The 22,467-nt window shown below is 39.2% G+C and overlaps 1 protein-coding gene and 1 pseudogene across 1 annotated transcript; both read right to left on the bottom strand.

The window, feature by feature from the left end:
- Positions 1–2,397: 2,397 nt before the first annotated feature.
- On the bottom strand, positions 2,398–8,771 carry LOC127491547 (small ribosomal subunit protein eS27-like; annotated as a pseudogene).
- Positions 6,477–21,997, bottom strand: LOC100337723 (hyaluronidase-4). The gene is made up of 3 exons (XM_002712068.4): positions 20,705–21,997; positions 12,199–12,288; positions 6,477–10,671 (listed from the first exon to the last, which is right to left on the bottom strand). The coding sequence occupies exons 1-3, from the start codon at positions 21,656–21,658 to the stop codon at positions 10,261–10,263; spliced, it is 1,455 nt and encodes a 484-aa protein (XP_002712114.2). The 5' UTR covers positions 21,659–21,997; the 3' UTR covers positions 6,477–10,260.
- Positions 21,998–22,467: the final 470 nt, after the last annotated feature.

Genomic DNA, 22,467 nt, shown 5'->3' with positions numbered 1-22,467 from the left:
ACAAATGTGAAGGTCCAGCTCTCCCACTGGCAGTCATGGCATCCTGTGAGCAGTCACGGTGCCATGATGCAGCAGTGTCTCCAGTTTGGGAAGACGCTGTTCTCTCTGATGGAAAATTCTCTAGACCAGAGCTTCCTAAACTTTGAACTTTTTTTTTTTTTTTTTGACAGGCAGAGTGGACAGTGAGAGAGAGAGAGAGACAGAGAGAAAGGTCTTCCTTTGCCATTGGTTCACCCTCCAATGGCCGCCACGGCTGGCGCACCGCGCTGATGCGAAGGCAGGAGCCAGGTGCTTCTCCTGGTCTCCCATGGGGTGCAGGGCCCAAGCACTTGGGCCATCCTCCACTCCACTCCCTGGCCACTGCAGAGAGCTGGCCTGGAAGAGGGGCAACCGGGACAGAATCTGGCGCCCCGACCTGGACTAGAACCCGGTGTGCCAGTGCCGCGAGGCGGAGGATTAACCTAGTGAGCCACGGTGCCGGCCTAAACTTTGAACTTCTAACAGATGATCAAGGTCCTTGCAAAATGTGGCCTGTGATTCAGGAGGTCTGGAGTGCAGTCTGAGTTTGCATCTCTAGCAAATTCCCAGGTGCTGCTGATGCTATTGTCCCAGGGCCAGACCAGGACCAGAAGCAAGAGTCTAGAGTGAATTTTCAAGATGTCACTGAGCTATTTTTTTGCTGTTCTTCCACATTCTTCTATAACCTGTTTAACTGTGCTATAGTGTACCCAGTAAGTTAGGTTACCTAGGAGAGCAAACGTGTAGACTATTTCTTAACCCTAGAATCATTTGTGAAACAATGCAAATAAACAAACACCAGGGCCCTTGCCTCACACCAAATCCATTAAATCGGTACTTTCGAAAGTGCAGCTCAGGGTTTTTTGTTGTTGTTGTTTTTTAAACACAACTTTACTGAGATGTAATTCACATGTCACACAATTTACCCATTTATGTGTACATCTCGATGCTTTTTTGGTATATTAACAGATTCGTACAACCATCAGCATAGTCAGTTTTAGACCATTTGGATCAGCTCAAAAACACAACACTTATTAGGAATCTTCTCCATTATTTGTGTGGAATCTTATACACATGTCTTTTAGATAAAATTTATTTACAATGTTGTTCAAGTCTTCTATTTTCTTATATATTTTCTACCTACCCTTTCTATTCCTCATTTTTGCAAATATTAGTTTATTTATTTGAAACACAGAGTCACAGAGAGGGATAGGGAGAGACAAAGGGGAAGATATCTTCTGTCCACTGGCTCACTACCAATATGGCCACAATGGCCAGGGATGGGCCAAGCTTAACCCAGGAGACAGGAGCTTCCGCCAAGTCTTCCACATGGGTAGTAGGAGCCCAAGTACTTGGGTCATCTTCTGCTGCTTTTCCCAGGTCATTAGCAGGGAACAGGATCAGAAGCACAGCAGCTGGGACACAAACAGGTGCCCATACAGGATGCCAGTTTTTAGGCTGCAGCTTTACCCACTATACCACAACACTAGCATCTCTATTCATTACTAAACTTGGGTTATTAAAGAAATTATTAGGTAATAGCTGAATTATATTTTCTCCCTTCATTTCTGTCAGTTTTTGCTTCATGTATATTGATGCTCTATTTTTAGGTGTGTATATATACTTACAATTGCTGTATATTCATGGTTAATTGACCCTTTTATAATTATAAAATATCTTATTTAATCTCTAGTAATTTTTAAAATTTAAAGTCTGCTTTGTCTGATATTAGTATAGTCACCAGTTTTCTTGAGGTTGCTGTTTGTATGATATATCTTTCCCATCCTTTTACTTTTTTCTTACAATTTTTTTAATTTTTCTGAAGTCACTTTATTCACACAGCTTATTTTCTTCCTTGATATTGTTAACACATCAAAAGAAGTAAAACGTAAACGACTTCAGTGCCAGCTGACCAAGTAGAAATCTGTTTCTTGAAAATTCTCGTACCGTATGTTTGAAAATGGAACACATTCTTCTTCCAAACAGTGCTCTTTTATCTCTTCTCCAAGGTCTTCTCCAGCTCCCCAGTTCTAGTGGTCTCTGGCCATAGGCACTTTCCCCCTCTCTGGCCTGGGCATCACATGTAAGAGTAGTCAACTTCACTTCCTTCAACAGATGATAGCACCAGTTTCATCAGTATCTCCTGTGTGGTCGCCAGTCGTCGTGGTAGTGAGAGTTATGAAGGATGGGTCTGGTGCAGGTGAGCTTTCAACATTCCTCTTTTTAATTTGCCCCAAATGACTCTAGGATGCCCCTCTTCTGATTGTCCCTGAATACACGAGGCCGGAACTTCCTCACAGTTAGGCGAGACAGTGAGCAGGATGTATCCAAACTGTGCTTATTGGGTAGGCTTCTCACTTATCTTGATTCAGGGTGCTTTTAGTGCTGCTTCCTTCTGAAGGAACATCCTTCTTAAGCCTTGCTCTTCCTCCTGTTGGTTGGCAGAGGATAGTGGAGCAGCCAACACACAAAACTACCATTTGTGCATGGCTAAAAAACATGGTGATTTGATAGCATCCAGGGCAGTTCACAGCCACGAAGTAGGAACTGGGGCTCTGCACCAGGTGCTGCTTCTTGCATTCTTCTCTTCTGGAGAGGGATAGAAGAGATCCGTTGTGAGAGACGTGCTCGCATGGGTAGGTTGTCTCTTCCAGAAAGGCCATTGTTTTGTTTTTTTTATATTTTTATTAATATATAGTACTTGTACATTTTTGTGGGGTACAGTGTATTATTTCAACACATTTACATAGCATAAGCCAATCAATCCAGGCAACTAGCTTTTCCTTTTCCTTATCTTTTCTTTGTGCTTGGAAACTACCTGCCTCTATCTTTCAGTTGTTCTTCTAAAACATATACTGTATTATTATGAAATATAGTCATCCCACAGTGCTTTAGAACCCAAGAGCTTATTACTTCAATCTAACCCTACTTTGAAACCTTTTAGTCAATCTTATATGATACTCTCATTCTTCCAAATTCTAGTAAGTTCATATTGTCTATTTTTAACTTCCATATGTGAGAGAGAACATGTAGTATTTGTCTTTCTGTGTCTTTTTATTTCACTTGACATAATGATCTCTAATTCTATCCACTTTGCTGCAAATGTTAGAATTCCTTTTTTATTACAGTGTAATATTACAGTTTTATATATATATACCACATAATCTTTATCCATTCATTAAATCAGTAAATATCTAGATTGAATCCATTTCTTGCCTATCATGAATAGTGCTTAAATAAATGTGGTGCAGGTGTCTCTTTGATATAATAAATTCATTTATTTGGACATATGCCTAGTATGAGATTGTGTATCATATGGAAATTTTATTTCTTGGCTTTTAAAATTCCTATCATAAATTATGTTTCTACATGATATCAGCCCAATAATATATTATATATTATATACTTATATATAGTATGCATATGCATATGTACTATATATGTAATATGTACATATGTACATATATAGTATTAGTATATAAGTGTACTGTATTATGCAATTGCTTTTTAAGTCAGTTAAGAAAGGAGAGAAAAAAACACATTTATACTGCCATTTTTTAAAGATTTATTTATTTGAGAGCAGAGTTACAGAGAAGCAGAGGCAGAGTTACAGAGAAGTAGAGGCAGAGAGAGAGAGAAAGAAAAGTCTTCCATCCTCTGGTTCACTTCCCAGTTGACCACAACGGCCAGAGCTGCACTGATCCTAAGCTAGGAGCCAGGAGCTTCTTCCAGGTCTCCCACATGGGTTCAAGGGCCCAAGAACTTGGGCTATCTTCTACTACTTTCCCAGGTCATAGCAGAGAGCTGGATTGGAAATTGAGCAACCAGGACTCGAACCGATGCCCATGTGGGATGCCGGCACTGCAGGCAGCAGCTTTACCCGCTATGCCACAGTGCTGACCCCAATACTGCCTTTTGTAATTACATAACGATTCTTATCAGGGTTCTTTTTTATTTGTGTGGATTCTAATTACTGTCTGGAATTCCCTTGCTTTCAATCTGAAGAATTTTCTTTTGTTTTTCTCCTAAGGTATGTCTGGAAATGACCAATTCTCTGTTTTGTTTATCTGATCATGTCTTTACTTCACCTTCAGTTTTGAAATGTAGCTTCCCTGAATACAGAATTCTTTGTTGAGTTTTTTGTTCTTTTATTTTACTTTTAATTTTTAATTTCTAAGTTTTTTTGAAGAGAGCACTTATATGTTATGTCACTGTTATTTTCTTTTAAAAAATAAATAAATAAATTTATTTATTTATTTAAAAGGCAGACTTACAGAGAGAGAGAGAGACAGAAAGGGAGACAGAAAGAGAGAAATCTTCCATCCATTGATGGATTTACTCCCCAAATGGCTGAAGTAGGCCAAGGCCAAGAGCCTGGAACTTCAACCAGGTCTCCAATAATGGTATTAGGGGTTGAAGCAATGAGGCCATCTCCCACTGCTTATACAGGCTCATTAGCAGGGAGTGAGCTAGATGGGAAGCAGAGCAGCAAACAGGAAATCATTAATATGGTCATATAAGATGCTGGTGTCACAGGTAGCTTAACTGACTACACCATCAGGCTGGCTCCTCCCAGAGTCTATTTTCTATATTGTCACTTGAACATGTAACCTCTTTGAAACTGAAGGCATTATAAGGAATAAATCAGCATTTTGAGTCCAAAAAGAAAACCCAAAATAAACTAACACACTATATTCTTGAATATGGAAAACAAAAAAGTCAAATCTTTTTGTTCACTTACTATAACTTTTTTAATAATAAAAGAGTCTGGAGGTGAGTGTTGTGGCTCAGAGGGTTAAGCTGCCTCTTGGGACACTCACGTCCCATTTCAGAATGCCTGACATCAATGTCAACACAAAGAAAGTGTCAAGTTCACATACGGATTTTCAGTAACATTTCAAATTTTTCCAACTTCTTAAGATCACTGTTGAAGATAACAGTAGCAGTGTCTGTATATATTTAGTTGACGAACAGAAGCAAAAAAATATAAAACATTTACTTGGACTCAAAAATTTTTTGCAATTATTAAATCTTTATTCTGTAAGTTTACGATTATGGTACTGTAACAGAGCTGCTGTTCAAGGCCTAGAATAGGCAAAATCTCAAAATATTGATAGCACTGTACATCATTTTTACATTCAGTATGTATGGCTTCATGATGGCTTCTCCTGGTTCTTTTTCTTGATGACATTATAGTGTCCTTGAATTTGGTTGGTTAATCATGTATAGCTTTTTTAACCCGTATCTCTTTGAATTCCATACCCAGTAGATGCTTAGGAAACTAATTAGTTTAGATATCTACAGGAAGTCCTTATAAAATGCAGTGGTGACCATTTGGTACAGGAGTATGCTGCTTGGAACACTCACATCCTTGATTGAGTGCCTTGTTCAAGTCCAGGCTTTATTGAGTGCCTTGTTCAAGTTCCAGCTTCCTGCTAATGTGCACCCTGGGAGGTGGCGGCTTCCTGGCACCCACACAGAAGACTCAGATTGAATTCCTGGCTCCCTGCTTAAGCCTGGCCCAGTCCCTGACATTGTGGACATTTGGGGGATTAACCAGTGGATGAAAAATTTCTTTTTCTCTCAATCTTTCAAATAAAAAGTCAAAATAAATAAGTAAAATGTGATGGAAAATATACTTCTAATGTATCAATCACAAGTTTCCCTCAATATGATTAGAAAACGGTCAAAACAAATTCCAAATAGGACAATTTTATTTTAGATATCTTTTGGCATATAAATATCGTTCTTTCTTCTTTTTGAAAATTGCATGTTATCCCATTGTACATACACATTATAATTAACTGAACAATATTCATGTTGACATACATATGAAATTTTTCATTACTTTTCATTTGTTGATCAATCCATATTATTTGCCATCTAGAGTTCCTTGAGTTATAGTTCTCTGAAAATTAGTAAAGAAGAAATAAGTACAAGTAAGTTTTTTTTTTCCTACTGAGCTCTGATGAAAAGATAACTAGGATAAGATTCAAAAGAGAAGGTTCAGGCCATTGGTACTTCTGTGTCATATTAACTAGACCATTTCACTACTCTGAGTTATATGTAATGTCTTCTATTTCACAATAGAAGTAATATTATTTGTCACAGCTCTTATGAGGACCAATATTTAAAGTACCTAACAATAATAGCTGCATTTGCTAGGGGTTTTTTACTCATATGTGCCAGGTTTTTTTTTTATTTTTTTAAACTTTTATTTAATGAATATAAATTTCCAAAGTACAGAATATGGATTACAATGTCTTCCCCCCCCCATAATGTCCCTCCCACCCGCAACCCTCCCCTTTCCCACTCCCTCTCCCCTTCCATTCACATCAAGATTCATTTTCGTTTCTCTTTATATACAGAAGATCAGTTTAGCATACATTAAGTAAAGATTTCAACAGTTTGCTCCCACACAGAAACATAAAGTGAAAAATACTGTTTGAGTACTAGTTATAGCATTAAGCCTCAATGTACAGCACACTAAGGACAAAGATCCTACATGAGGAGTAAGTGCACAGTGACTCCTGTTGTTGACTGAACAAATTGACACTCTTGTTTCTGGCCTCAGTAATCACCCTAGGCTCTTGTCATGAGCTGCCAAGGCTATGGAAGCACCCTGAGTTCACTGACTCTGATCATATTTAGACAAGGCCATGGTCAAAGTGGAAGTTCTCTCCTCCCTTCAGAGAAAGGTACCTCCTTCTTTGATGACCCGTTCTTTCCACTGGGATCTCACTCGCAAAGATCTTTCATTTAGGTTTTTTTTTTTCCAAAGTGTTTTGGCTTTCCATGCCTGAAATACTCTCATGGGCTTTTCAGCTGGATCCGCATGCCTTAAGGGCTGATTCTGAGGCCAGAGTGCTGTTTAGGACATCTGTCATTCTATGAGTCTGCTGTGTATCTCACTTCCCGTGTTGGATTGTTCTCTCCCTTTTTTATTCTATCAGCTAGTATTTGCAGACACTATTCTTGTTTATGTGATCCCTTTGGTTCTTAGTCCTATCATTATGATCAATTGTGAACAGAAATTGATCACTGGGACTAGTGAGATGGCATTGGTACATGCCACCTTGATGGGATTGAATTGGAATCCCCTGGTATGTTTCTAACTCTACCGTTTGAGGTAAGTCAGCTTGAGCATATCCTGAACATATGTGCCAGTTTTTAATGCTATTACATCATGTATATTATTAAATTTGTTTAAGAGGACAAAAGATATCATTATTATCTGCTTTATGTAAAGAACACCAAAGATTAGAGAGGTTGATTATCTTACTGCTCCCATATGGGAAAGTTAGTATGATTATAAGAAGCCTAAGCAGTTTAAAAGGAGGATTTCCTACAGGAACAGGGAGCCAAATTAAATCTACAGCTGGAAGAACCAGAGAGTGATTGAACATAACCAGTAGTAGCAGCCCAAACAAAGAAAAATTTAAAATGCATTAATAAATTCATGATCAAAACCAGAATGAATGTATTTGAATTCAATTACAAGAAGAGGAAGACAAAATTATGATAGAAAGACAATTTGGCAACTGAGATTCCCGATTGGGCTCTTTCACCTACTGATTGTTTGAGTTTGCCAAATGACTTATTCTCGACAGGCCTCAGCTGTTTACATGGGAATTGCACTATGTGATGTCATAGACTATTGTGCTAGGGTAAGAACAGAATAATAACACTTGAAGATGACCTTACCATAACTCAATATGCACAATAAAAACAAAAACTTTACAACATATTCATGGGTTCCACTGGTCCAAGTTTCTGAGTCACTCACTGATTCTTCCGTTTAACAATACCTGTTACACACCTAACATATGCCAAGCACTGCAGCAAGTAGTGTTGTCAGTGAACAAAACAAAGTCCTCCTTTTCTTATTTTACAATCTAGTGAAGGAGGACAGAAAATAAATACATAACATGTTTTATGTCAAATGGTGCTAGATGCTGTAGACCAAAGAATACACAAGGGATGTTGGTGGAGGAGGGAATTATCCCAGCCCCAGTGACCTCTTAGCTCCTCAAATACACCAGGTTTTCTACGGAATGTGTAGCAGATGATTAATCTGCCTGAAATTTCCTTCCCCTGAGGATTCCTTGGGTTAACTCTGTCTCCTACGAGAGCCCCAACATGTGGCACACACCCTCTCCACCTCTCTGCTCTCTGTGGTACTTTCTTTTCCCTCCTAATAGGTCATACAAATTGCTTATCTGTGTGTTTAATAGCTGTCTCCCCCAACCAGAGCATGAGTTCCAAGAAGGCAAATCTCTTTTTGTCTGTTTTGCTCCAATTTGTATTCCAAACCCTATACAGTGCCTGGTAAGAAGTAATACTCAATAAATTAATGAATGGATGAATTGATTAATAGGTAAATGAATAAATTAGGAGGAAGTCTGGAAAGTCTTCTCTGATAAGGTGACCAAATAGCAAAAGCTTGAATTTAAGAGTTAAAACTCAGGGAAAATTGTTAAAGTGTTCAACATCTAGTTGGTAGATTTTTATGTGGCCTTAAAAATAGGTTTAAAATTATATCTATAGGATTAAAAATACTATGGAAATTACTTATATATTTAAGTGAAAATGCAGGATCAAATATTTGCAAGTGTTATTATTACAATGATGTAAAAAAAAGTCTATAGAAGAAAAGTTAGAAAAATTTGCCAGAAATTACCAGTATGTTAGAGTGACTATTGGTGATTTCACTTATTATTTTTATACTTTACAAAGTTTTATACTGTAGTCATATCTTCGATATGAAAATAAATTTAATTTTTAAAAAAGTTAATCTAAGTAATGTTTTCATTCCTGATATTATAAAAGTGTTTGTTTTATTTGTGTTTTATATTTAAAAATATATTGAACAATGTCGGTAACCTCTGCTAAGAGGGATCCAGAGTTGAATTAAAAACTGGAAATGTGTCACCAAAAGACACACATAAGAGGTGGAGAGGGAGGAGAATCAACTAGCATTCCTTCTTAAACAACATCACATCTTTCTTGAGTCTCTCTTCCGGTAAGATAAGCTCCAAGGGGAGGAAATCTTATCCACTAGGTGTGCCTCTCAGGAAACCAACATAGTGCATGAGTGAATATAAATACAACATAGCAACAGGAAGAGGAAATAGCCCTAGAACCCATGTTAGCCTGAGCTGTTCGATTACTTTGGTGACGAAGATATAATTGAGGATCAGCCTTATGTATTAAGAGCTAAAGTATGCAAGGGATATATTATTCCATTTATTTCTAGAATAACTCATTGAGGTAGGAATCTTATTACCAAATTTCAAATGACAAAATGAGAAACATAACTTGTGCAGAGTCATACAACCATGATTCAAATTAGATCCAAATTTCCCTAAAACACTACTCAAAACTCATATGTAGGTGGGAGAGAAGGTGCAAAAATATCTAATTTTTCTGATAGGCCCCATTTTCAACATTTCTGGGTGCCTTAAATGTTATTTGCTAATTCTTGTCTTCAATGATTATTTTTTCTTGCAAAAACCTACAACTGCAATTTTTGAACATGGCTGCAGCTTCCAGCTACAGCAGCATGAGCCTAAGGAATCATGGACCTTGGCCCAAAAGCTTCTGCAGTATTCAGACTGCCAGGGTCCTGTGAGGGAAGGACTTGTGGTAGTGAGGGAGCCACTTTATTTGAATAGATGCCTTTGCAATGAGTTGAGAACAGCTTCCTTGTCTCAGTGCCTGCCCTCTTGGGAGAAGCTATGTCAGGAGTAGTTCTGTAAGCAGAGATTGGGTGAAAGCAGATATCTAGAGGGAGCCTGAGGCTGAAATAGAAATTTTGCATTTGGACCAGTTGACCAGCTTGTGCCTTGCAGTGATGCCTTCTGTTGGATCAAATGACTACTTAGTAACCTGTCCTAAGATAAACTGGTAGCTGAAAAAACAGTCTTTGAAATCAATAATTTAATATTTATATGTACATGTTCACATATGTACATTCATAAAAATATTAAAACACATTAGATTTAGTTTAAGTACAACTTATACATTCCAATACTGAAGAAAAGTGCATTGATTTGTACTCCTGGATGTTGTTTGTAGCCAAATTGTTGAGAAATAAAGTAATATGTTTCTGTTTATTTTAAGTGACACACATAATGTCTCCTTATAATACCTCTCAGTGGAGTTCACAGGAGAAAGGAAATGTCTTGAGTTCTTTCTTTTCCTTAAGTGATGATACTAGAGGCCACACAATTGCCTTTAAACTCAATTATCGCACAACTGAATGCTCTGATAACCTGCTAAAACCAGAAAGTGCAGTGTTATTAGTGAGCCAGAGAAAGAGGAAACCCCAGAGCAGCCATCTACTGTCTTCATTTCTCTGCAATCAGCCCCTTCATATCCCTGATAACAATGACAGGAAAACTTCTCGGCCATCACTGCCAGGTCTGTATCAGATACTTTGCCTTTCACAATGAATTCTCCGTCCTCAGAGGCCTCGATGTGGAAACTTGCAGGATTCAGGTGGAGATAATCAGGTGCTCTCCACATCTTCCTTATGCACCTCCCATTATTCCTGCAGAGGTGAAGGCTGCACACCTCAGCGGCTCTGGTCACGTTGACAATGTAGCTCCCTAAATCAGAGCTCACAAACTGCTTCACCTTTGTACAGTTGCCCTAGAAATGTAGAAACAAATGGGTTTTAGTGTTTTTCCTGATATTGATACAATCAGAGCTTCTAGGCCCTCAAGGCAGTTCTTTGCACTTGACTGAAACCTTAAATCTTATGGTTTAGTGCCAGTTGGTGAACTCTGAGACTCCTAGGCACTATAACTCCCATATGAGTAAGGGGACAGGTCTAAGGGACAGGAGGTGGGAAAAGTATGTTACAGGTGGGCTAAGAAACTGAACTTGCAAATGGACCCCAGAGTCAGCATATGAGACCTTGCCTTCCTCCAATTTATACCATTTTTTTTCCTCCTTCTAGTGTACAAGTTAATTGGTGTGAAAAAAAGGAGAGGAACAAACTCAAATTTGGATTTGTACCAGAGCTTCTACACCTGGACTACCATTCAGTGACAGGATGCCTTTCATGGTTGTGTTAGAACCTAAATCATCATATTTCACTCAATTCTTTTTGGATGTCAAACTATGGGTTTTCTCATAATTCTGTTCAGACATTATTTGATCTGGGTTCTAATGTCCATGTACAGTTCAAATATAGGCAAGTCAGCAGGCTAACCAGGTCATTTATAGTTGTGTGATTCCTATTATAAGTTTTAAACAGAGGCCACCAAGCTGTGCACACAGCCCCTGATAGAGCTCTGCTCAGGACTCACATGGCAGCTGCAGTGGAATTTCACACCTGGTGTCAAGAATTGCTCCACTCCATTTGCATCTAATCCTCATAGGTGGTCATAGTCATAAATATTTCCATGAAAGATAATCTCAAAAGCAGCAAATTGAGTCTACAGAGTCTAAAAATAATATCATCATCCTGGCCTTATAAAAAATTCAATTTAACAAAATGTCTTCAGGATGCAAGTATTATAAGTCAAGTCAAAATATGTGACACTATAAAGATATAAACTAATGACACAGGGAAACACAGAAGAGATTGTGATTAATGTGGATTGGGGAAAACTCAGAAGATTTTTCTCAGCCGGGAGAAATATGAAGAGATACATAAATCTTATTTTAAATACTATTAATTTTCAGCTGATATTGCTGTAGGAAAAAAACTTCAATATGAAGATTAAAAAATTATTATCTGATACTACTTCTCAAAGTAGAATAAAGTGCATTTAATGTAATGGTTGAGCATATGGGTTCTAAGGTCGAATGGTCTGTGCTTAATGCCAGTTCCACTACTAACTAGATGTTGCACTGCTCAGGTTTCCAATCTTGTTTCCTCATCTGTAAATGAGGATGGCCACTACCTCATATGATAAGTAAGTGGGCAAATCCAAAACAAAAATTCTTAGCTAGATAGTAAATAGTCAACAAGTATCTGTGTTATGATTGTTATTTTCACAAGTTAATAATATTTACTGACTCATTGTATGTATTGGGCACTGATTTGGACTTTTATTATAAAGCTGGTTTACGGTGTGGGCCATGAGAGCTTTATTGAAATGAGCTGTGCAGGAAAGCAGAGTAAATACTCTAAAAAATGTGGAATATGCCTTCGAAGTGTGGACTTACCTTAGATGAAGTCAAATTCATGTCTCCCCAGATAACAATGCCTGCAGCTCCCAATGCAGCACTTTCTCCTATGGTACTGATTAGGTCTTGCTGGATAGAAGAGAATAGAGTTCATCGTGACTTTGGCTATATGGCAATCCACCATAAATTGAGATTAGAGACTGAGTTCATTGAAGCAGGGTAGGACCTGGGCTCCTGTATCTGAGAGACTATTCTCCACTTCTCAGAAAAACACAAATGCTCAATAACCAATGTTCAAAATCATCCTCCATAGCAGAAGCAAGTTCATATAAACATGTTTAAGGAAAAACACATTTCACCATGGGAGAAATTATTTGAAGGCAATTAGCCTGAGGATAAATAGTTATCAAAAAATTGTTTAAATGAAGCTGACTAGTGGCATATACCTAGAAACCAACCTCAATATATGACCCAGAAACAGAGGCCAAGCATTTTCTTTCCCCAAATGCAATCCTCTTAAGCAGAATCCTTCCCATTCTGTTACATACCCCAGTGGAACTTCAGCTCCTTAGTTACTCAGACGGGTTCCTGTTACTTCATTCCCAAGGCCAGGCAAAGAAGCAATGTTAAGAGCTTGCTGATTTGGTCTAGACTGTGTACTTAATCCCTGACATTATATGTGTTTAATTTCAAAGTGCCTGATTTAATGGACTTCATTTGTGAGTCATCCATTCACGGCAAAGGCACCTGGATTTTTCACAATACGGTTAAGACAGATGAAAAAATTTCAGCAGGAAGAATTTTCGTTTTATAATCTTAAAGGTTTATTGTTTTAGTGTTTAAAAATTAATATAGGGAAGGAAATGAAATCAGCATATGAAAGAGTGACCTGCACCCCCATGTTTATTTCAACTGAATTCACAATACCTAAGATGGAATCAACTCAGATGTCCATCAACTAAAGATTGGATAAGAAATTATGGTATATATACACTATGGAATACTACACAGTGGTAAAAAATTAAATCCTTCATCAAGATTCATTTTCAATTATATTTATATACAGAAGATCAACTTAGTATGTACTAAGTAAAGATTTCAACAGACTGCACCCATACAGACACACAAAGTATAGAGTACTGTTTGAGTAGTAGTTTTACCATTAATTCGCACAGTACAACACATTAAGGACAGAGATCCTACATGGGGAGTAGGTGTACAGTGACTCCCGTTGTTGATTTAACAATTGGCACTCTTATTTATAATGTCAGTAATCACCCAAGGCTCTTGTCATAAGCTGCCAAGGCTATGGAAGCCTCTTGAGTTTACAAACTCTGATCTTATTTAGACAAGGCCATAGTCAAAGTGGAAGTTCTCTACTCAAAATGAATGTTGATGAACAATGGAATGGGAGAGAGAGTGGGAGATGGGATGGTTGTGGGTGGGAGGGAGGCTATGGGGGGAAAATCCACTATAATTCAAAAGTTGTACTTTGGAAATTTATATTTACTAAATAAAAGTTGAAAAAAATTTTTTCAACTTTTATTTAATAAATATAAATTTCCAAGGTACAGCTTATGGATTACAATGGCTTCCCCCCCATAACGTCCCTCCCACCCGCAACCCTCCCCTTTCCCACTCCCTCTCCCCTTCCATTCACATCAAGATTCATTTTCGATTCTCTTTAGATACAGAAGATCAGTTTAGCATACATTAAGTAAAGATTTCAACAGTTTGCTCCCACACAGAAACATAAAGTGAAAAATACTGTTTGAGTACTAGTTATAGCATTAAATCTCAATGTACAGCAACCTAAGGACAAAGATCCTACATGAGGAGTAAGTGCACAGTGACTCCTGTTGTTGACTGAACAAATTGACACTCTTGTTTCTGGCATCAGTAATTACCCTAGGCTCTTGTCATGAGCTGCCAAGGCTATGGAAGCCCCCTGAGTTCACTGACTCTGATAATTTTTAGACAAGGCCAAGATCTTTCATTTAGGTTTTTTTTTTTCCCCCAAAGTGTCTTGGCTTTCCATGCCTGAAATACTCTCATGGGCATTTCAGCTGGATCCGCATGCCTTAAGGGCTGATTCTGAGGCCAGAGTGCTGTTTAGGACATCTGCCATTCTATGAGTCTGCTGTGTATCTCACTTCCCGTGTTGGATCGTTCTCTCCCTTTTCTATTCTATCAGCTAGTATTTGCAGACACTATTCTTGTTTATGTGATCCCTTTGGTTCTTAGTCCTATCATTATGATCAATTGTGAACAGAAATTGATCACTGGGACTAGTGAGATGGCATTGGTACATGCCACCTTGATGGGATTGAATTGGAATCCCCTGGTATGTTTCTAACTCTACCGTTTGAGGTAAGTCAGCTTGAGCATGTCCCAAATTGCACATCTCTTCCCTCTCTTTTTCCCACTCTTATATTTAACAGCAATCACTTTTCAGTTAAGTTTCAGCACTTAAGAAGAATTGTGTATTGATTACAGTATTCAACCAAAAGTATTAAGTAGAACAAACAAACAAAAAAATACTAAGAGGGATAACATATTAAGTTGTTCATCAACAGTCAGGGTGAGGGCTGATCAAGTCACCGTTTCTCATAGTGTTCATTTCACTTTAACAGGTTTCCTTTTTGGTGCTCAGTTAGTTGTCACCTATCAAGGAGAACAAGTGGTATTTGTCCCTTTGGGATTGGCTTATTTCACTCAACATAATGTTTTCCAAAAAAATTTTAAAAAAGAAATAATAAAAAAATGAAATCCTGCCATTTGCAACAAAACAGATGCAGCTGGAAACCACTATGCTTAATGAAATAAGCCAGTCACATAGAGAAATACTATATGTTTTCCCTGATCTATGGTAAGTAATAGAGAAACTAAAAAATAATCTATAGGAGTAAAATTGACATTTTGAGATTCAATGATTTTTAACAATTCTTGTCTCGACAGTTAAGGAACATGTTTTTTTTTCTTCATACTATTTATTGAACTCTTTACATAGGGTAGGGTTAATTTTATGAGTATAATGTTAACTGAAAATTGATCTTCATAAAAATTAAGAATGGGAATAGGAGAGGGAGGAAGAAGAAGGGTGGAGGGAGGGAGAGAGGGTGGCGGGGGAAGGATCATTATGTTCCTGAATATGTATATAGGACATATAAGAAATTTGTGTACCTTACATAAAATTTTTTTAAAAAACTTAACATGTGGCACAGTGTGTTAAGCCACCACCTGCAATGCGGGCATCCCATGTTGGAGCGCCAGTTTAAGTCCCAGCTCCTCTGCCTCTGATCCAGCTCCCTATGTGTCTGGGAAGGCAGTGGATGTCCCAAATACTGAGGCCCCTGCCACCCATGCAGAAGACCCAGATGGAGCCAGACACGGCTGTTATGGGCAGTTGGAGAGTGAACCAACAGTTGAAATCTCTCTCTCTCTCTCTCTCTCTCTCTCTCTCTCTCTCTCTCTCCCTCTCCTTTCCCTTTCCTATCCCCATGGCTCTACTTTTCAAACAAATAAATATTTTTTAAAAATTCAACATGTTCTAGGGCATTTCAGGGAGAAATTAAGAGTTGAGTCTATATTTCACTCTTCAGAATACTAAGTATTCACTTTTTACTCCAAAGATGAATTTGCAACAGTTATGTGCTAGTAAGTGTATTGAGTGATTTGGTGAAAAATAAAAGGGGAACCTTACACTATACTTTTCCTTTACCACTTATATTAATATCTATACTTGAAAGAGAAATCTATAATCTGACACATAAAGATTATAAAATTTCAGCTTTTTTTTGTCCTCCTGGGCAGTTTTCTTATAATTTTTGAAAAGGAAAAAAATCTTTAGTTCAAGGTAATTTCTGTGGGGAGCAACTGGGAGCAACTCGGACTAGACTAAGTTACTGGAATTAAGACTTATTCTATGCATCTGCTCTCCCACAATATGGCGCTGGGAGAGGAGGAAACAGCTTCTACACAGCTGCCTCCAGTTCAACCAATAAACTGTAGGACCTGCTCCTGATTGCAGGAGAGCAGCATACTCAGCGTGTGGGTAGCAGAGTTGGGATTGGTGGAAGAGGACTATAAAGGAGGAGAGAGACAACATGCACCAGGAACATCTATTTGAAGGAACACCTGTGCAGCCCCCGAAAGAGCCGGCCGGCGGTGTGCCGCTCCCCCGCGGAAGTGGGGAAAGTGGCAGGGGGAACCGCCCTTCCACGGAGGTGGAAGGGACGGTAGCCAACCCGGGAAGAACCAGCAGCAAACCCGGGAAGGGCCGAGCAGACAAAAGAACAGCGCAGGGTCCTGTGTCGTTCCTCCACGAAGACAGGGAGCGACATAATGGTGCCGTGACTCGGATAGGAAGCCTAGGCAGGGTTCAGTGTCGTTCCTCCACAAAGAGGGGGAGCAACAAATTTCCTTTTCAGGTTCACATCCATTCCCATTCCCATGACCACAGTACCTGTAGAACAGGTCAGAGCTGACTGTTCTGAGCAGGGAGGCAGACTTTTGGGAGACCCAAATAAAAAAAATGCAAGCAAAAACATTTTGAAAATGATGAGTGGCGTGATGAGCGAGCTGGAAGAGGAGCCACCCATGCAGCATCTGGACTGCAGATGCTGCTGGTCCATGTCCTCTACCCCTTTCCACAAAGACATATTCCACCACTTCAAAACTTCCTTGGATAGAAACGAGCTAGTCGCATGGTGTGGTCTGAGGGGCAGAAATCCTCAGTTGCCTTCCTTTGGGTGGAAGCTTTGTCATCAGAGGAGGTGGGACACACAACATTTGTATTTTCTATTTAGAGGCTATTGAACTGTATTCAATAAGTTTAGGAGCTTACAGATGTTTGTAGTGACATCCACACCTTCTGAGGGTGATGCTAGTTTCATTCCAATGTGTCTTTCCATGTCATTGTGAGAGGGTTCATTGAAACTAATATAAGATGGCAAGTCTTCAGGCACATGTTTGAAGGGAGAGGAGGCTGTAATAGATATTAATGCAGATTTCTCCCCAAATTAGCTCACGGTCACCGAGCAGAGAGCAGGATACTACCCAAGTCACACAGCAACTGTGTTTGGGCTGCAGAATAGCCAGGACACCACCAGCGAGGGAAGTCACAAATCAGATGCCTCTGAGTGGAACCTCGAAGAGTATGAGCCATATGGATGACATCATGTGAAAAGAGAAATAGAGGAATGCAGACCTAGTGAAAGTGGACTCCCAGGGCCCAGAGGAGTGCAGAGCTGCCTGGCCTCTGCCCATTATCCAGGAGATTGAATGACAGTGCCAGAAGTAGAAGATGGGGCTACATACATACAGGACTCTTCCCACACTGGGTTTTCAGTCCAGATGTTGAACAAAGTGCACATAAGTGAGATACCCACTATGGGGAGCTGGAGCATCACGAATGAGCTCCCTATGAGGGAACATTCATTAATTACAAGGATAATTATCTTAAAGTCTATAGCCATGGAAACACTTTCAATTATTTTTAAAGCATAATATCGAGTTATACCTAGCTTACATTTATATGTAAGTAGTGTAGGCAACCTTCTGTGTGAAATCAGGTGTTACTGCTTCCATATTATTCCCTCAAGTATGGTTGCTGCCTGCGATTCCATTCTTAGATACCCCATGTTCAACTTTAGATACGTGTGAACTTTTTTAGTGCTTCCAATTTTCATATGCATTTTCTCGTTTGACATTCATAATGTTTCTGTGAGGTAAGTAGGCAAGTAACACTGACCCATTTCAGACACTGAAGTCCAGGAAGATTAAGAGATTTGCTACCTTTTGGTAAAGCTTTTTTCTAACTTTAACTGTATGTTAAGTGTATATTCTTAAGTACGCAGGTTTTTTGGGAAAGTCAAATACAAAAGTCCTCAGTAATCTGAATTTGGTACAAATGACTATCAAGTATTTTACAAATTGTAATCACATTTTTATGGTGGATAGGATACAGTGGTAAGTATGCTGATGACTTATAATCTTGCAAACAGCTTGCTGCTCAGAAGATAGAAGGGGTAAAATGTGAGACCTAAACTGTTCCTTCTTTCCTGGGGGAGAATGGAAGTTTATCTGAAGCAAAAGCTACCAGAGAGATAGGCATACCCCAGGTTTGCAGAACATGCAAAATGTACCAGTAATCTGAACTAATCTCTACAAAAGAACATTTTGTTCCTAAAAGTTTATTGTTTCTCCCAAAAGTGCATTTCTTATCACTAAATAAAGGGATTTTTTGAGCCAAATATAGGAAAGAATTCTCACAGAAGAAGGTGGTCTTATATTTCAATTCCAGCATTGAGATTGTTCTGAAAAGATTTAGGTAACTTCTTTTTTTTTTCTTTTCTTTTTTTTTTTTTTTTTCCACAGGCAGAGTGGACAGTGAGAGAGAGAGACAGAGAGAAAGGTCTTCCTTTTGCCATTGGTTCACCCCCCAATGGCCACCGTGGCCGGCGCACCGCGCTGATCCAAAGGCAGGAGCCAGTTGCTTCTCCTGGTCTCCCATGGGGTGCAGGGCCCAAGCACTTGGGCCATCCTCCACTGCACTCCCTGGCCACAGCAGAGAGCTGGCCTGGAAGAGGGGCAACCGGGACAGAACCTGGTGTGCCGGCGCCGCAAGGCGGAGGATTAGCCTAGTGAGCCACGGCACCGGCCTATATTTAGGTAACTTCTTAAAATCTTCCAGATCGTACTAATTGCTTGTCATTCTTCACTAATCACTTTATTTACCACTGATTTTTCTGGGCATTATGAATGTCAGCTCACCGTGGACTTTTTTCCCTTCCCCGTCTTGTGAATGGCATCTGAGACACAGCATATGCTTTGTACATTGGCACTCTTCTCTCTGATGAATACAGCTCCCCCCACTGCCTGCTCCATGCTCCACAGATACCTGCTAGTCACTATAGAGTCCCCACTTGGGTGTTTCCCAAGCCTCTTCATTAGGATACCAACACTCAGAATGCCTTTATATTTTAACACATGCTGGTGAATTGAAAGTTGTAATGGTGGAAAAAGAAGAAATATCTCCATTAAACTATATTAAGCCCTTGGTATCTAGTAACATCTTAAAACACTACTACATCACAGATATGAAGGTCTAACCAAGTCTCAAATTTTCTCAGAGTAGAAATTATAAATATAAATATACAAATCCAAAGACTAGACTACCAACTGCTTTCCCTAGAGGTTTCTAGTTAAGTGTCTATACTAGCAAAAAGGAGAAAGAGGAAGGAAAATCTAGCTAAAAATTCATCTGTTTTTGAATTGTTTATTTTCACCTATTTTAAAAATTACCTCCTGGTTTGTATGAGGTCTTTGACAGCCTATAGACAGGTAAAAATAGACAGAATAGAACTTCTATCTGTAGGTTTGAACTTGGGCTACAAAATGGTGTACTAATGATTTAAGTATTAAGTTTAAAAACACACAACTGTTACCAATTTTCCATTCGTTGCTGTCACAAAGGCAAGAGAAAGCAAGATGGCTGAATTCATAAGCTCATCTACTTTTTGCAATTGTCTTATAATTTTAGCATTATCAGGAAGCTGGAGTCAAGAGCTGGAGCCAGGGAACAAACTCAGGCACTCTGATATGGATGAGGGAAACAACTGCTAAGCCACGCACTCACCCACTGGTATTATTTTTTTTTTTAATTTCATTTTCCACAAACCTTTTGAAGTTTCCTTGTGCAATTTAGTAGTGTCATGTATATTCACATGTTATACTCCCTTATCCTCTTTATAAAAGCCAGGATTATGCAATTGAGGGGCTGCTGCTGTGAGGTAGTAGGCTAAGCCTTCTCCTGAAGTGCAGGCATCCCATGGGGCTACGGTCCCAGCTGCTCCTCTTCCAATCTAGCTCTCTGCTATGACCTGGGAAAGCAGCAGAGGATGGTCCACGTACTTGGGCCCCTAAACCCATATGGGAGACCGGGCTCCGGGCTTTGGGTCAGCCCAGCTCAGGCCGCTGCAGCCATTTGAGGAGTGAATCAGCAGATAAAAGACCTCTCTCTGTGCCTCTCCTTCTTTCTGTTTGTAACTATGCCTCTCAAATAAAATAAATAAAATTTTTTTTAAAAAATAAAGGATTATGTATTTGAAAGAAAACATTGTTTCCCTTGATATTTGAGATGGTGGGGACAGAAACAAGAATGTCATTAATTCTACTACTACATGTGTGAGTAAATGACTTCATTTAAAAATATCCCCACAGACTTTATAAACTGTTCACAGCCAACCATTTCAATAACCTTCCAAAACAGTCCATTGTAAGGGGGTATATTCAAAGTCAGGACAGGAAGTATAGCAGTTCCAGGTATTGCACTTTAACTCCTTCTGACCTTAAAAGAATAATAAGGTAATAAAAATTCACTTTGCATAAATAAAGAGTCTAAGTGGATACTCATCAAGCAAGAATTAAGCTTTTATCTGATAGACCATTACCTGGGAGTTCTTAAGGAGAGCTTAATTTAAAAAGAAATATATATTTTAGAGATAGGGAAGAAATCTGCCACAATGAGCGAGGAGTTTCTTACCTTAGAAAGAAAAAATAAAGGTTCGTCTCTATATCCTAGCCTTGTGTAGACAAATACAGGCAGAGAGCAATTGTGAGATGTCATGGTGGAGACCCTCAAGGATTCGTGCACTCGAAACTGTGAAAAGCGCAAAATGTTTTCACTGTCTCCAAGGGCTTTTCTGACGCCTATAGACGGATATAAAGCAGCACTGCTATTCCAGAGCCACGAGAGCTCATTATTCCTCAAAACTTCCTCTTCTGGGCATGACCCAGTGTAGTTTGGGGCATAAATATTATAATTATGGCAATCAGGGTATAAATAATAACCCCAAAGGCCCTTGGGTCGGCTCTTAATTCCCAATTTCAGGGTTTCCTTCATGAAAGCTTTTGCACTTTCTTCAAAGGTTGCCTTGGCTAAATATTCGATGTCAGTAGCTGATACATTCGCTTGCATATCAGAAATAAGCTCTCTTGACTTCTGTCTGTAGACATCTTTTGTGTTCCAGTTCCGGGCCCACTGTGGTCGCCAATATTCCCAGTCTATAACAGCAAGTCCACTGAAGTCCTTGGCGGGGATGTAATAATTGATGTCCTGATCAGCTTTCTCCAGATGGACTTGCAAACTTATGTTCTGAGGGAGGCCTCCATTAATGGGAATCCCTTCTGATGTATACCAAGGATAGTATCCCAATCTGTTGACATAAAATATAGTGACATTCTGCCCCCTGGCCTTGGCCAAAGGGCTTCCAATCACCTGAAACATTTTCAAATTTAGTTTTAAATTGTATTTCATCAAACATTGATCCGTTGGAGCATTCCAAGCTGCAATAAAAGGTTTCCTTTGGTAAATTGGGAGCCGTGCAGGTTTTAGAGAAGAGATTGACTTCAGAATGAAAAGCATGAGCAGCCATGATGTGAGATGTATTGGTTGAACAACACAAAGCCTTAGATGTCCTTCAGATAACAGTTTCATCCTAAAATAAAAGTCCTGTGTTATCTTCTACTTTAACAGATGACCTGTGGAGAAATTTAATTTCCTGTTAGTGGTTATTTTGACAAAAAAAGATTTAAATATTGAACTGGGGGCCGGCACCATGGCTCAATAGGCTAATCCTCTGCCTGTGGCGCTGGCACACAAGTTCTAGTCCCAATCGGGGCACCGGTTCTGTCCCAGTTGCTCCTCTTCCAGTCCAGCTCTCTGCTGTGGCCTGGGAAGGCAGTGAAGGATGGCCCAAGTACTTGGGCCCTGCACCCGCATGGGAGACCAGGAGGAAGCACCTGGCTCCTGGCTTCGGATCGACGCAGCACGCCAGCCGTGGTGGCCATTTGAGGGGTGAACCAACGGAAGGAAGACCTTACTCTCTGTCTCTCTCTCTCTCACTGCCTGTAACTCTGCCTGTCAAAAAAAAATATCTAACTGGATATTATTATTATTATCACATATTTATATTTTAAGGTGCATTTCATTTAAATGTCTCAAAGAGATCGTCTAATAAACAGAGATACAGAACAAGTGTAGTGACCTAACTTATATTCAGGGACAAGCATTTAAATTTCACATTCATGGAGCACCAGACCCCATGTCCTGAATACAAAGTGAATAAGATGTGGTCTTTGTCTTCAAGAAGTTCATGATCAAACAGAGGTGTAAAATAATATTCTTTATCATTTTGGAAACTTCATCAAGTACCAGGCATGGTGCTTAGGGGCTTTGTAAATATTTGTTTCATTTAGTCTTTTTAATAATTGTTTAAAGTTTATGATAACATTTCCATTTTACAA

This window comes from Oryctolagus cuniculus, chromosome 3 (genome assembly GCF_964237555.1).
Source record: "Oryctolagus cuniculus chromosome 3, mOryCun1.1, whole genome shotgun sequence".
Taxonomy (NCBI): Eukaryota; Metazoa; Chordata; class Mammalia; order Lagomorpha; family Leporidae; genus Oryctolagus; species Oryctolagus cuniculus.
Note: the sequence above shows the minus strand (reverse complement) of the source record. Positions and strands in the feature narration are given on the sequence as shown.

Bases quoted from the DNA above. Each gene is read 5' to 3' on its own strand.
- LOC100337723 (XM_002712068.4), bottom strand. From the start codon at position 21,658: ATGAAACTGTTATCTGAAGGACATCTAAGGCTTTGTGTTGTTCAACCA. The intron at 12,289-20,704 runs GTAAGAAACTCC...TCTTCTATCCAG, and splicing joins CTTTATTTTTTCTTTCTAAG to CAAGACCTAATCAGTACCAT. The intron at 10,672-12,198 runs GTAAGTCCACAC...CTACATTTCTAG, and splicing joins TGAATTTGACTTCATCTAAG to GGCAACTGTACAAAGGTGAA.